Source organism: Alexandromys fortis, unplaced genomic scaffold, assembly GCF_014885135.2.
Source record: "Alexandromys fortis isolate MF-2015 unplaced genomic scaffold, M_Fortis_MF-2015_v1.1 scaffold_27, whole genome shotgun sequence".
Lineage (NCBI taxonomy): Eukaryota > Metazoa > Chordata > Mammalia > Rodentia > Cricetidae > Alexandromys > Alexandromys fortis.
This window is the reverse complement of record NW_026067952.1, coordinates 4336739-4348903: the sequence shown is the minus strand read 5'-3', so window position 1 is coordinate 4348903 and position 12165 is coordinate 4336739. Positions and strand designations below refer to the sequence as shown.

At 51.8% G+C, this 12165-nt stretch overlaps 1 protein-coding gene across 1 annotated transcript in view; it reads left to right on the top strand.

Moving 5' to 3' along the window:
* Positions 1-2721: 2721 nt before the first annotated feature.
* Positions 2722-12165, top strand: part of Gdap1l1 (ganglioside induced differentiation associated protein 1 like 1) — a 17520-nt gene continuing 8076 nt past the window's right edge. The window contains exons 1-2 of the mRNA XM_050150942.1: positions 2722-2932; positions 10883-11081. Coding sequence (XP_050006899.1) covers positions 2753-2932; positions 10883-11081 — 379 coding nt within the window. The 5' untranslated portion in view covers positions 2722-2752. The remainder of the gene's footprint in view (positions 2933-10882; positions 11082-12165) is intronic.

The following is a 12165-nucleotide window of genomic DNA, read 5'->3' as shown; positions in this document are numbered from 1 at the left end:
AGGGAGGGAGGGAGGGAGGGAGGGAGGGAGGGAGGGAGGGCATTCACGTGTAAAACGAGCACACATACAACAGCCTATACCAGACATGCAGTCTAAGCTGGCTGTGCTGGCTCACACCTGTCATCCCAGCATTTAGGAAGCCGAGGCAGGAAGACGACTGAGAGTTCCCGGCCAGACTGGGCTACAGAGAATAAGACCCTGTTTCAGAAACAAATAGGGAGCTGGAGAGCTGCCTCAGTGGTTAAGAATACTTGCTGCTCTTGCCAAAGACCCAGGTTCAGTTTCCAACGTGGCAGTTCACAATCATCTGTAACTCTAGCTCCCAGGAGATCGAACACCCTCTTCTGGCCATTAGTCACATAAATGGCATACAGACATACAGACATACATGCAGGCAAAACACCCTACCCGTCCACCTGCATTGCCATTTTAGACTGAGGTAGAGGTAAGGGCCAGTGGCTGGCTGTTTTGCTTTTCTGACTAACTGAAGGAGAGAGACTACCCCTCCCTTACCATAGGTACGTACCTTCTGTCCATGGCCCAGAATAAAGGGATCTAAAGGAAAGGAAATGCTGCTTTTTCTCTGTCAGTCTTTGTGCCCTACTAGAGAGTGCATCTACTCTGCTACTGCTGCTGCTGCTGCTGCTGCAGGTGCTGCTACTGCAGGTGCTGCTGCTGCTGCTACCGCCGCCACCGTCCCGCCCTTCACTGGTCTTCAAACCCAGCTTCTTTGGCCTTCTAATATAAAGACCAGAGGTTCTCCAGGAGTCCTTCAGGCCTTCATCACCAAGTCAGAACTGCTAAAACATCCAGCCTCACAGACTAAGCAGCATCTGGGTTCCTGGGCTCTCCAGCATACCAGACTACTCAGCCTGTTCACGTACAGTAATCTAACAAAAACCCCTTTGAGACATATATTCATTCTGTCAGTTCTGTCCCTCTAGAGAACTCTGACTAGTAATCTTTCTTTGCAAAACCAAACTGTGAACAAAACACTCCAAAGAGAAAGAAGAAGAAGAAGAAAAAACCCATAGAATGTGACAAAGAATTTCCAGAACAGGGAGGCTAGTGTAACAATGAGACTTAGAAAAAGCAGCTCCTAGCTTCCTGGCAGCCACAGCATAAAGGGAAAAATGGAAGCCACACTGTGAGGTGATGTACCCAGGAGTTCAGAGTAGCAAACCAAGAGGCCTACTCTTCTAGTTATATCAACTCATAAGAGCAGGGTCTGATGATGGGACTCAAGTGACAGTGGTTCTCAGTAAAACTGGTTTATGTAAGTTCACTCTGTGATATTTGCAGGCATTGCCCAAGGATATATTTCTGGGAATTTCTCCTCCTTGAGGGGCCAGCAACTGCATTTTCACCTATTGTCTTAGGGTCCACTTCTCAAAGGTAAGCTAAGACATAACATTCTGGGACTGAAGAGATGGCTCAGCACTTAAGAGCACTGGCTATTCTTCCAGAGGACTGGTGTTCAAACCCACATGGCAGCTCACATCTGTAACTTCAGTTCCAGGGGATCTGATACCCTCTTCTGGTGGCATATAGTACATATGGTACCAGGCATGCATATAGTACAGACATATATACAGACAAAACACCCATGCACATAAAAATAAATAAATCTTACACAAAAAAAGATAAAAGATTCTCCAAGAGGGGGCTGGAGAGATGGCTCAGAGGTTAAGAGCATTGCCTGCTCTTCCAAAGGTCCTGAGTTCAATTCCCAGCAACCACATGGTGGCTCACAACCATCTGTAATGGGGTCTGGTGCCCTCTTCTGGCCTGCAGACATACAGACAGAATATTGTATACATAATAAATAAATATTTTAATTTAAAAATAAATAAAAAAAAAGATTCTCCAAGAGAAGCATGGGTGCACTAAAGGAATTTTACAGAAAGTTCCAAATAACATTCAAGATGCCCACAAAAGAAACACAAAGTAGACTCCTACCTGGCTACATCTCCTGGGGTAAAGGTGTGACCTAGGACGACACTAATGGCACCTCTCCCTTCTCATCACGTCCACACAGCTGAGAAACATGATTCTCTAACAGGATTGGATTGCTGCTTGCAGGGCTGCTAAATCACCAGCTGGTCCTGTCCTGCACACAGCCAGCCCGAGTTTGAATCTCCGCTCCACCAGTTAGCAGCTCAGTCACCTTGAGCAAGGTCACTTCTCAGAGCCTTCCTTTCTTCCCCTGTAAAACAGGCCAAAAGGTTGGACAACTGTAAAACCCTTAGTGCGGTGTCTGGATAGAGAGTAAGCAACCATGTGGTTAATAGATTGCAGTTCATCCCTTCTGCTGTTGGAAGCCCTTTGGGAGGGGTAAGTCAGAAAACGGCAGTATCAAATAGAGCTATCTTCAAACACTACTTGTGAAAAGGGTTACAGGGACCTCTGTATTGTCATTTATCTAAACTAAGAGGCGCTTTCGCAAGATTGAGATGTGTTATGATGGTAGGGTCTTTGGCAGATGACTGGCCAGCTGAGTACTCTGGGAGTACGGCCCACTCGCCCCTATTTCCCGCATCCTTCCCTCCCTGGGGCCCTTGGGGAGGACCTACAGCTGAGAGGAGGAGGAAAGAGCCCCGGGATCCCCTTGCCCCTCCCCCTGCACCCAGTGAGTAATGACATCGCGGGGAGGGGGAGGAGGGAGAGGGGCAGGCTCGGTGAGGCCATGTGATGCTGGGCGCCAGCGAGCCGCCGCCGAGCCGCCTTCTTCCTCCTCCGATCGCGGGCTGTCATGGCGACCCCCAACAACCTGACCCCCACCAACTGCAGCTGGTGGCCCATCTCGGCGCTGGAAAGCGATGCAGCCAAGCCGGTGGAGGCCCCCGACGCGCCCGAGGCGTCCAGCCCCGCCCATTGGCCCAAGGAGAGCCTGGTTCTGTACCACTGGACCCAGTCCTTCAGTTCGCAGAAGGTAGAGGGGGCGCAGGGTGCGGACTGGAGGCTGGGAGGGGACCGCCGCGAGGGGCAGGTGGCACGGGGGACTGTCCTGCCCGGCCGCAGAGCCCAGCCCCAATTCCAGGAGCATCTCCTTAGGCCTCGTTCCCTCCTGGGGACACCTAAACAGAGACAAAGGCCGGGGCCAGACCGGCCCTGCCGGCAGACGGCCTGCTGGGGCTGAACCGAGGAAGCCTCCTCACTTTGGGCCAGCCTTCCCTCCCACCCGCTGTTCCAGACGCCGTGAGCCCCCAGCGCATAGCTCCCAGGCCCTCGGTTCTGGCGGGGGTCTTCTTCAGTCTGAGGCTAGGAAAGTCTGTCCCTAGACCGTCACCCTTTTCTCTTGAGCTGAGAAGGAAGGAGTTAATCCATCTCCTCAGAGCAGCTGGCTTGCCCATCAGACCTGTGTTTTGCTCTTAAAGGCACAGACTGACTCCAGTCCCTTCGACCCTTTCCCGACTTGCTGAGGTCGGAGCAGTCGAAAGTACACCCTAGTGCTATCATTGGTTTCCCGCTTTGTGGGAGTGAGACCAGACAGGGACTCAGGTCTTCACCCTGAAGCAGTCCAGCCTGTAGCCTGTGGGTTCAGCACCATGGCCAGAGCCCACAGCAGGGTCCCGCTAGGGCCAAAGTAGAGCTATAATCTGACTACCCAGCTCTTCCCTCTCCTCTCATTCCATACGTTTATTTTACACATGGGGTTGAGGGGGTTGCTGAAGATAAGTGCTTTGGAAACAAGACTTGGATTTGTGTTTTGGCCCAGACTCAGTTTTATAACCTGGAAAATGGGATAGTGATAGCGGTAATGATGGCCACCAGGAACTTTAGCCCCTCGGTAGAGTTGCTGGTAGGGCTGTTTAAGGGGTGACACAACACTATTACGGGCTGGCTCTACTCACACCCCACTGAGCCTTTAAGTCACTTCGTGATCCTGGTGAGACACAGCCTGCTTGATTCTCGCCCCGATGGCTTGGTTGGTCTAGAGGCCCACAGAGGTGATGCTGAGAAGGTTGGGCCACTCATCACTGCTTGGTCACTCAGTTTAGAGCCTGAGGCCAGGCAGAGTCTAGTGAGAAAGCGATCTTCTTCGCTGGCCCACCATGGACTTTGGATGCCCCTGTTTGCCTCTCCAAATACTCAGTGTTCTGATCTGTAAAATGGGATGCTCGTGGCCGCTTCTGCAGAGGGCTACTGTGAAGATGAAGTAAGACTGCGCACAGTGTTGACGCTGCTGTCTGGGGAGATGGAGGGTCTGCTAATAAGGCTGAGAGGATTCATGAAAGTGTGAGGAAATGAGATGGGGGTCAGCTCAGTGGCAGGGCTTGTGCTTAGCAGGCATGAGGCTCTGGACATTGAAGAAAAAGAAAATAATACTAGATAAAGAAAAGTCAAAGTTAGCCAAGGTCATTCTGAGACCTGTCCATGCATTTTTGCATGTGCTTACCGAGCGCCTACTTGCTTGCTGAGCATGTCCTGGGTTGTAGACGGCACTGGGGATTGGGAGACAGGTCAGACTGACCTCCAGATCCCAGAACCTCCCCAAGCCAGACCTTTAGGAAGCAGGGCCTTGATGACTGGGACACAACGTGAGGCAGGGAGAAGCATCCCCCTTCTGCTCCTTGAGAGGGTCTCCTGCTCTTCCCTCACTATTCGGGACTGAGCACGGGGCATAGGTGGGCTGCAATTAGGGAAGGGACTGCTCACATCGGCATTCCTTTAGGCTAAGTGTCTTTCAAGCTAGCCTAGGCATCCCCCTCCTTTGCCAGGGTAGAGGCATCGCAGCATGAAAGCAGCACACAGGAAGAGGATGGGCTTGACAGTCATATGCTGGTTCATCTCTCAGCCACTCACCCACTGAGTGACTCTGGGCAAGTCACTTCCCCCGACTGTGAGCCAACACCCTCACCTGCAAACAGGACCCTCTCTCTAGCTCCCGGAGATTTCCTGGAGGATTTCCAGGACACAAGTGTGTGTTAAGGGTCCGCTGTGCAGTAGGAACTCAGCAGGAGCATCCCATTGGTCCTTTGGCTCTGAGGCCATGCCTGCTACAGACTACTCCCCCCACAGGTGCCTCTGGGAAAGCTGTCCTTGGGGGTACCAAGCTGTTACTCGCAGAAATGGCCTACTTCAGAGAGTGATGGCAACCCCTGTGGGCACTGGGGACTGTAGCAAATGCCAAGGGCAGCAAGACCATGTAGGAGCCCGAAGCATAGACTCTGGGCCAGGCAGCTGGACTGCCCATGACTAGCAGGATAATTAGTAGGCATTACTTTGCCTCTGCTATCTCAGTTATGCATTTGGTAAACTGGGGGTAAAAGTCATTGAAAGGGGGCAGTGCATGGACTTCTGGGCATCACCTAGATAGCATGTGCCAAGGATTTTGTCATCCTTGACTGCCATGCCAGATTCGAGGTCCTTGTACCCCTCAGCCACATGGCCCTGTGGGTATCATAACCCTCTCTGGGTTTCAATTTGTTTGGTCTTCTGTGGGCAACAATAGCACCTCTGTATGAGGGTGTGAGGACTGAACGATGTTATGCATGGTCGCACATGGAGCGCCTGCCTTACACAGCTGCGCGCTGACAGGGAATGGAGCGCCTGCCTTACACAGCTGCACGCTGACAGGGAATATTCAGGCACTGTCATGAGTGATGGTTGGAGGCCAAGGGGCTTGGGAGAAGCTATGACTGCATATGGGGAATGTGAGCATGTCTCCTAAGGATGCTCCTCCTCCAGCTTCCTCTGCCTGGCAAAACAGGAGGGAGGCTGAGAGGGGCAAAAACCAGGGAGTCAGAGGACCACAGTTTCACTAACTGGAAATGCCCTTGGTCCTCTCTGGTCCTCAGTTTCTTCAATAGGAAAAAAAAATAGAAGCTACAACCTGCCAGGATCCCTCCTTTCCCGTGTAGGAAAAACAGCTTTTCTCTCCTCAGTAGCCTCTGCCTTCTACACACACACACACACACACACACACACGTGTGTACACAAATCACACTGTCCTTATACCTGCCATTTTCTTTTTTAAGAACTAAGCTACTTGCTACTGAGAAGCTTTGCCAGGTCACTCATAGTCTCTAGACTTGTTTCCTTTTGTAAAGTTTGTATATTGACAGTGCTGGGTTATTCATGGGTACTAGTACCACATCCCTGAGAATCTGTAGGAAGCATGTGGTTTAGTTCACAAAAGGCTCTCAGCACCGCACCTGGCACAGCAGAAGGGAGTAAGAGAGTGGCCTGGTGATGATTTTACTGTTTCTATGAAAGTGCATCTCAAGCCATCCTGGCCCCCTACAACATACCCGATTCAAGATTCCTCCTCTCCATCCTCATGGGTCCTGCCACTGTCCTGGCTGCACCCATAACAAACCTGTATTGCCAGGTGGTGGTTGCACACGCCTTTAATCCCAGACAGAAGTAGGCAGATCTCTGAGCTCGAGGCCAGCCTGGTCTACAGCATGAGTTCCAGGACAGCCAGGGATACACAGTGAAAACTTGTCTCAAAAAAAAGCCTGTATCCCAGCCTTCAGCTCCCAAGGTTAGAAGTCTTAGGTCTGGCAGGAACCAGTCCTGACACCAGGCAAGAACTATAAGGGGCAACTAACCCCCTTGCCCTTCAAACTCCTGGGTACTCCCTACCAACCCTCCTGCTGCATGCTCAGCACACTCCTGCTCCAGTACCCACAATAGCACCCTAGTCCCTCCAGGAGAGACCCAGCATCCTCACAATGGCCCCAAGGGTCCTAAACTGGTGGAGAGTCAGGAGGAGGAAGTTACAGAAAGCCCATGGACCCTTCTCAGCATAGGGTTTTCAGTTGAATAATGTGCCCCACTGAGGTTATTAGAGCAGACAGTGAACCAGGCATTTTCAAGGTCAGCTCTGGAAATATTTTAATACCACTGTTCTATGGAATGACGTGTCTTTCTGCACTAGCCCACGATCTAACACGATCTGGTGGCAGGTCGTGTTCAAGTCCCAGTGACTATATACATAGTTTGAGTAACCACAACTGTGAAGCCACGCCCACACCAGACTTTATGCTCACATCCTTGAAGAGAGGACAGCAGCCAGGTAGTTTCCATCACTGAAAAGAGACATGTCATTCTGACTTCATGGACTCCCCGTATTTATTTCTACATGCCCCCCGCCTGAGTCTGGGAGTCTTTGTTAAGCCCCCAGTACCTAATCCCTCTTATACTGGATTCCTGGCCCTCACCACCCACACTGGCTTCCCGTTGATTCAGACATGTCCCTACGGCCCAGCTTCGTCCTCTATGATGGCTGCTCTTCCTGCAGAGCTCCCTTTCCCAGGACCTCGTGTAGATCATCCCATTACCCTGCTGGAGTTTCGTTGAGATGCTCCATCCTCATAGGCCTGCCAGACACACCGTCCTGTTGGAAGCTGTACCTGTGGCACTGCCCTGGTGTCTTAGCATCTTCCCTTTATCTGTCCTGCATAGTAGAACAGGGGTCTGTTACGTTCACTGCAGGGACTCCGGCTGTCAGCGCAAGGCCTGTCTCATGGGTGTTCAGTGAACAGTATTGGAAAGTGATGAGTTTGTAAACCACTGGTGTCTGAGTAGTACAGTGGTACACACCCATAATCCCAGCTCTGAGGGTGGAAATTCAAGGTCATCCTTGGCTATCTAAGGTCGTAGATGCCGGCCTGGGCTTAGAGACCTTGTCTCAAAATAAGTATTTACTTCGGTAAGCTGGCAGCTGTTCATAAATAGTATTAAAGGGAGGGGACATTGGAAATATAAATAAGGCTCAGAGACTCTAAGTGGCTTTCACAAAGTCAACACAGCAACTGTATTACTAGGTAGAAAAGCTAACCCAGATCATCACAACCGCCCACTCTGAGCCACTGCAATGACCGCCCACTCTGAGCCACCCCAATAGCACCAGGAAACTTTCCAGGTACCCACAAAGGAGATAGCTTACCCAGAGATGGTCATATAGAGTGGTCACCCCCTGGGTCTCTAGCCAAGTTTCCAGGAGACTGAGTGACAAAAGGCTATGGTGGCTTTGTGCCCTTCCCTTGGGCCTGGGTTCCCTTCCTTGCAGGATGGCACACGACTCTGGCCTTCAGCTCCGCTAAAGGTGAAAGTCTCCTCGGCAGTCTGCCAGAGTGACCCGAGGCAGCTCAGAGCCGGGCTACCTTGTCACTAAAGATAGTCCGAGGCAGAAGCCCGTACCTGACTCCCTCAAGGGAGCCTCAGGGCACAGCCCAGAGTGTAGCTTCTGGGGAAAGGTGTCCTGACAGGGCAGAAGGCCAAGGACAAGGATAAAGGCCTGGTTTGGGCTTCTTTCCAGTCACTGGAAAGTCCCAGGTTAACCAGAGACTCCCTCCCCAGCTTGGCAGAGCTAAAGGTCACTGGGATACATAGGAAGAAGGGACCAGGTATTTGCTCTTGCCCAGCTCCACCTCAATGGTTAGGAGCTTCTACACAGTACAGCACCCTGCCCATGAACACACATACACACTACCAGACCAAGTACACACACTTCCTCACCACTTACACAAGCACACTATACACATGCACACACAGCTGCCCACTCATACTTGCACACCCATGTGCCTTGAACAAACAGATGCTGCTCCAGGCTGTTCGCTCTGCAATGGTTCCTCCTGCAGAACCTGAAACCCCTCCCATTACCCCAGAGGGAGGTGGTGGGAGGGAGGGAAAGAAGAAGGGGGAAGGGGCTCCAGAAAGGGCCAGTGACAGCTGAGGCCACCCAGTAGAGCCAGGAAGATGAACTGGGTCCCTATGTCTAACCCAGTTCTAGAAGGCCCCACCCCTTATAGAAGTAGCTTTGGGCCAATGGAGCAAATGAAGGGGTGGTAAGTGAGTGGTGGAAATTCAAGGGCGAATCGCCTCTCTCTTCGCACAGCCACCAGACAGAAGGAAGGGTATCCACATTAGCTGTGAGTGTGGGCCATGAAGGGCTCCAGAGTACCAAGTGGGAGTGCAGTGTGTGTGTGTGTGGGGGGGGTATGTGTGTGTCCGTATTAGGACCATGAATTAACTGTGTTAGGATTCTGTCCATACCTTACAGAAATAAGCTATACCCTACCAGACATCAGAGTGGTCATCTGGGTGGTGGTGCATGCTTTTAATCCCAAGGAGGCAGAGGCATTCGGATCTCTAAGAGTTCAAGGCCAACCCAATCTATAGAGGAAGTTCCAGGACTTCCAGGGCTACACAGAGATCAGAGTGGTCAAGTGACTTGTCATCCAGCAGGGCGAGGCTTCAGTCCCAAGTCTGTCTGTCTCCCAAACCTGGCATCCTCGTTTTCTGTTGCTGTTATTATGAAAACAGAATTGACCAAAAGCAACTGGGAGGACAGGGTTTATTTCAGCTTTACAACTCTCAGGTAACAACCAGTCCCTCACTGACGGAAGTCAGGGCAGGAACGCAAGCAAGGCCTGGAGCAGAGGCCGTAGAGGGGAGCTGCTTACTGGCTTGCTCCCCATGACTTGCTCGACCTGCTTTCTTATACCATCCAGATCACCTGGCCAGGGTATCACAGGGATGTGGTCCCCCTCCCCCAATCATAATCAAGAAAATGCGCTACAGACTTGCCTACAGCCGGTTCTTACGGAGGCATTTTCTCGGATTCTCAATTGAGAGTTCCCCTTCCCAAATGACTCGAGTTTCTGTCCAATAGACAAACACTAGCCAGAATACCTGGTCTAATCCCAGTATCTAAGACACATCCTCTACAGTGTACTAGAGCATCCTCCCACAGCCCTCTGAGGGAACACAGTAGGACTCCCTACAGCAGGAGACTCCCAGGAGTAAGGGGGCATTTAAAGCCTCCTTCTGGGTATAAACAGACACAGCAAGTCCGTGATTCTGCCCCTAGGCCACTCTTCTAATACCTGGAGGCTCAGAGCGGTGGGGGTACTAGGTCCAGGACTTATTGTCTCTGGTTGGGTGGAGATGAATGGCCTCTGTCTCTCTTGGGGGTGGCCTCCTGGCCCTGGACTGGAACCAAAAGACGGGAGGGCAGGAATGGATTGCCACCATCCCCTTTCCAATGATGTTGGACAAGACCATCTTCCTTCTGAGTCTCACCCCATATGTGAGGGCACCTGGGCTACAAGAGCTTCGGGTATCTTCCAGTTCCCAGGCACAGCCTGGGCCAGGAGTGTACCCAGCTACACTGGCCTCCTAGAGACATAAGGGAAGATTCAAGATAGGTTAGCCCCATCAACTCCCCAGAGGAAATCTTCAGAAAGAGGGCCCTGGTCCAGAGCCATTACATCCAATTTATAAGCCGGCTATTAAGTGACCGTGTGACATGGGTCGCGATGCTGACCCTCCCGTGGCTTCAGCTGCCCCCTTGTTCTGCCCTTTCTGGTTATTGTTGCCAATATGCCACCAGGCAATGGAGACAGGACGGTGTCTGACGGTGTGGATGTGGGCACATTTTCTTCTACCTCTCTTTGTTCCCCAGATCAACTGAGACATTTAGCTCTTGGTTATAATGGCACTTGGAATTTCTGTGAATTTCCTGGCCAGATCTACCCCTGAGTGTCTGCATCATGGCAACAATAAACATGAATTGAGCACCATCTGTGTGCTAGACACAAACTTGGGACTATTAATACTTTCATTTGGTCCTAGGGGCTTAGGCAGTCTGCCCACATCTGCACAGCTGGAACTCCAGCCAGACATGATAGCCCCATGGCCGCGAGGCAGCACGGCCCTGTGTATCAGCCTAGGGCTTCATTTCTCTCCAGCCCCCAAGTACGTGACCCTGAGCCACAGCCCCCTACCCAAGTGCCCAAGAATGGGCTGCAAGCAAGTGTCCCCTCTTGTGTGTGACCTCTGACCTCCTTTCCTGCACGCCTCCCCCACCCGGGCAGAGTGTCCCCTGTGTCCACCCGCCTTCCCCCCGCTCTGACCCTGGCGCCTGCAGGTGCGGCTGGTGATCGCCGAGAAAGGCCTGGCCTGCGAAGAGAGGGACGTCAGCCTGCCGCAGAGTCAGAGTGAGCATAAGGAGCCCTGGTTCATGCGGCTCAACCTGGGTGAGGAGGTGCCCGTCATTATCCACCGGGACAACATTATCAGTGACTACGACCAAATCATTGATTACGTGGAGCGCACCTTCACAGGAGGTATGCTGTGTCCCACGGGTGTGGACGGGGTGTGCCACAGCAGTCCCTTGGTCTCGGACACCATCTTTGAACCTAAGCAAGCCACTGAGTCGTGGGCGGGACTCAGCGTTCCCCCCAAGAAATCACAGGCTACTCTCCGGACTCAGATGCCCTCAGAACCACACGCCTCTTCCAGGCATCCCCGGGAAGGGCGTGGCCCAGACAACCCAGGACAGTTAGGATATTGCCCCCCTTCCCCAAGACCTCTTTCAGGTTCAGGTTCAACCCTGGCCCTCAGGATTCCCTCAGGCTCCCATAGACAGGATCAAATTTCTCAGGATCCCATACCCTGCAACCTTTTAAGCAAAGCCAGGTCCAGACTCCCAGAAACCCCACTGGCATGCTCTCAGGCAACTTGGAACCCTGAAGATACACACAAGACACCCCAGAACTTCCGTTATCTCTCCCTCCCTTTAGCCTCTAAGGCTCAGGTTCCAGCTGCTTGTGGCAGAGGTTCAGGCAGCTGGGACAGTGAGCCAGGAGCCCAGGCTTGTACTATTTTTAATAACAAGAATTTGCATGTAGGACATGGTAGCACATGCCTGTAATTCAAGCACTTGGGAGGTGTAGGTGAAGGCTGGAGGACCAGAAGTTCAAGGCCAGGCTCAGGTACATAGCTGAGTTGGAGGCAACACCTGACTACATGAGACCCATCTCAACTCAAAACAACATTTTATTTTTTGAGATAGGGTCTCACTATGTGGCTCTATCTGGCCTAGAACTCACTATGCAGACCAGGCTGGCCTGAAACTCACTGAGATCTCCCTGCCTCTGCCTCCCAGGTGCTGGGATTAAAGGTGTGTACCATGAAATCCAATTTCAAAACAACTTTTTTAAAAAACAGAATGAGCCGGGTGATGGTGGCGCACGCCTTTAATCCCAGCACTCGGGAGGCAGAGGCAGGTGGATCTTTGTGAGTTCGAGACCAGCCTGGTCTACAAGAGCTAGTTCCAGGACAGGCTCCAGGCTCTAAAGCCACAGAGAAACCCTGTCTTGAAAAACCAAAAAAAAAAAAAAAAAAAAAAAAAAAAAAAAGAAAAAATTC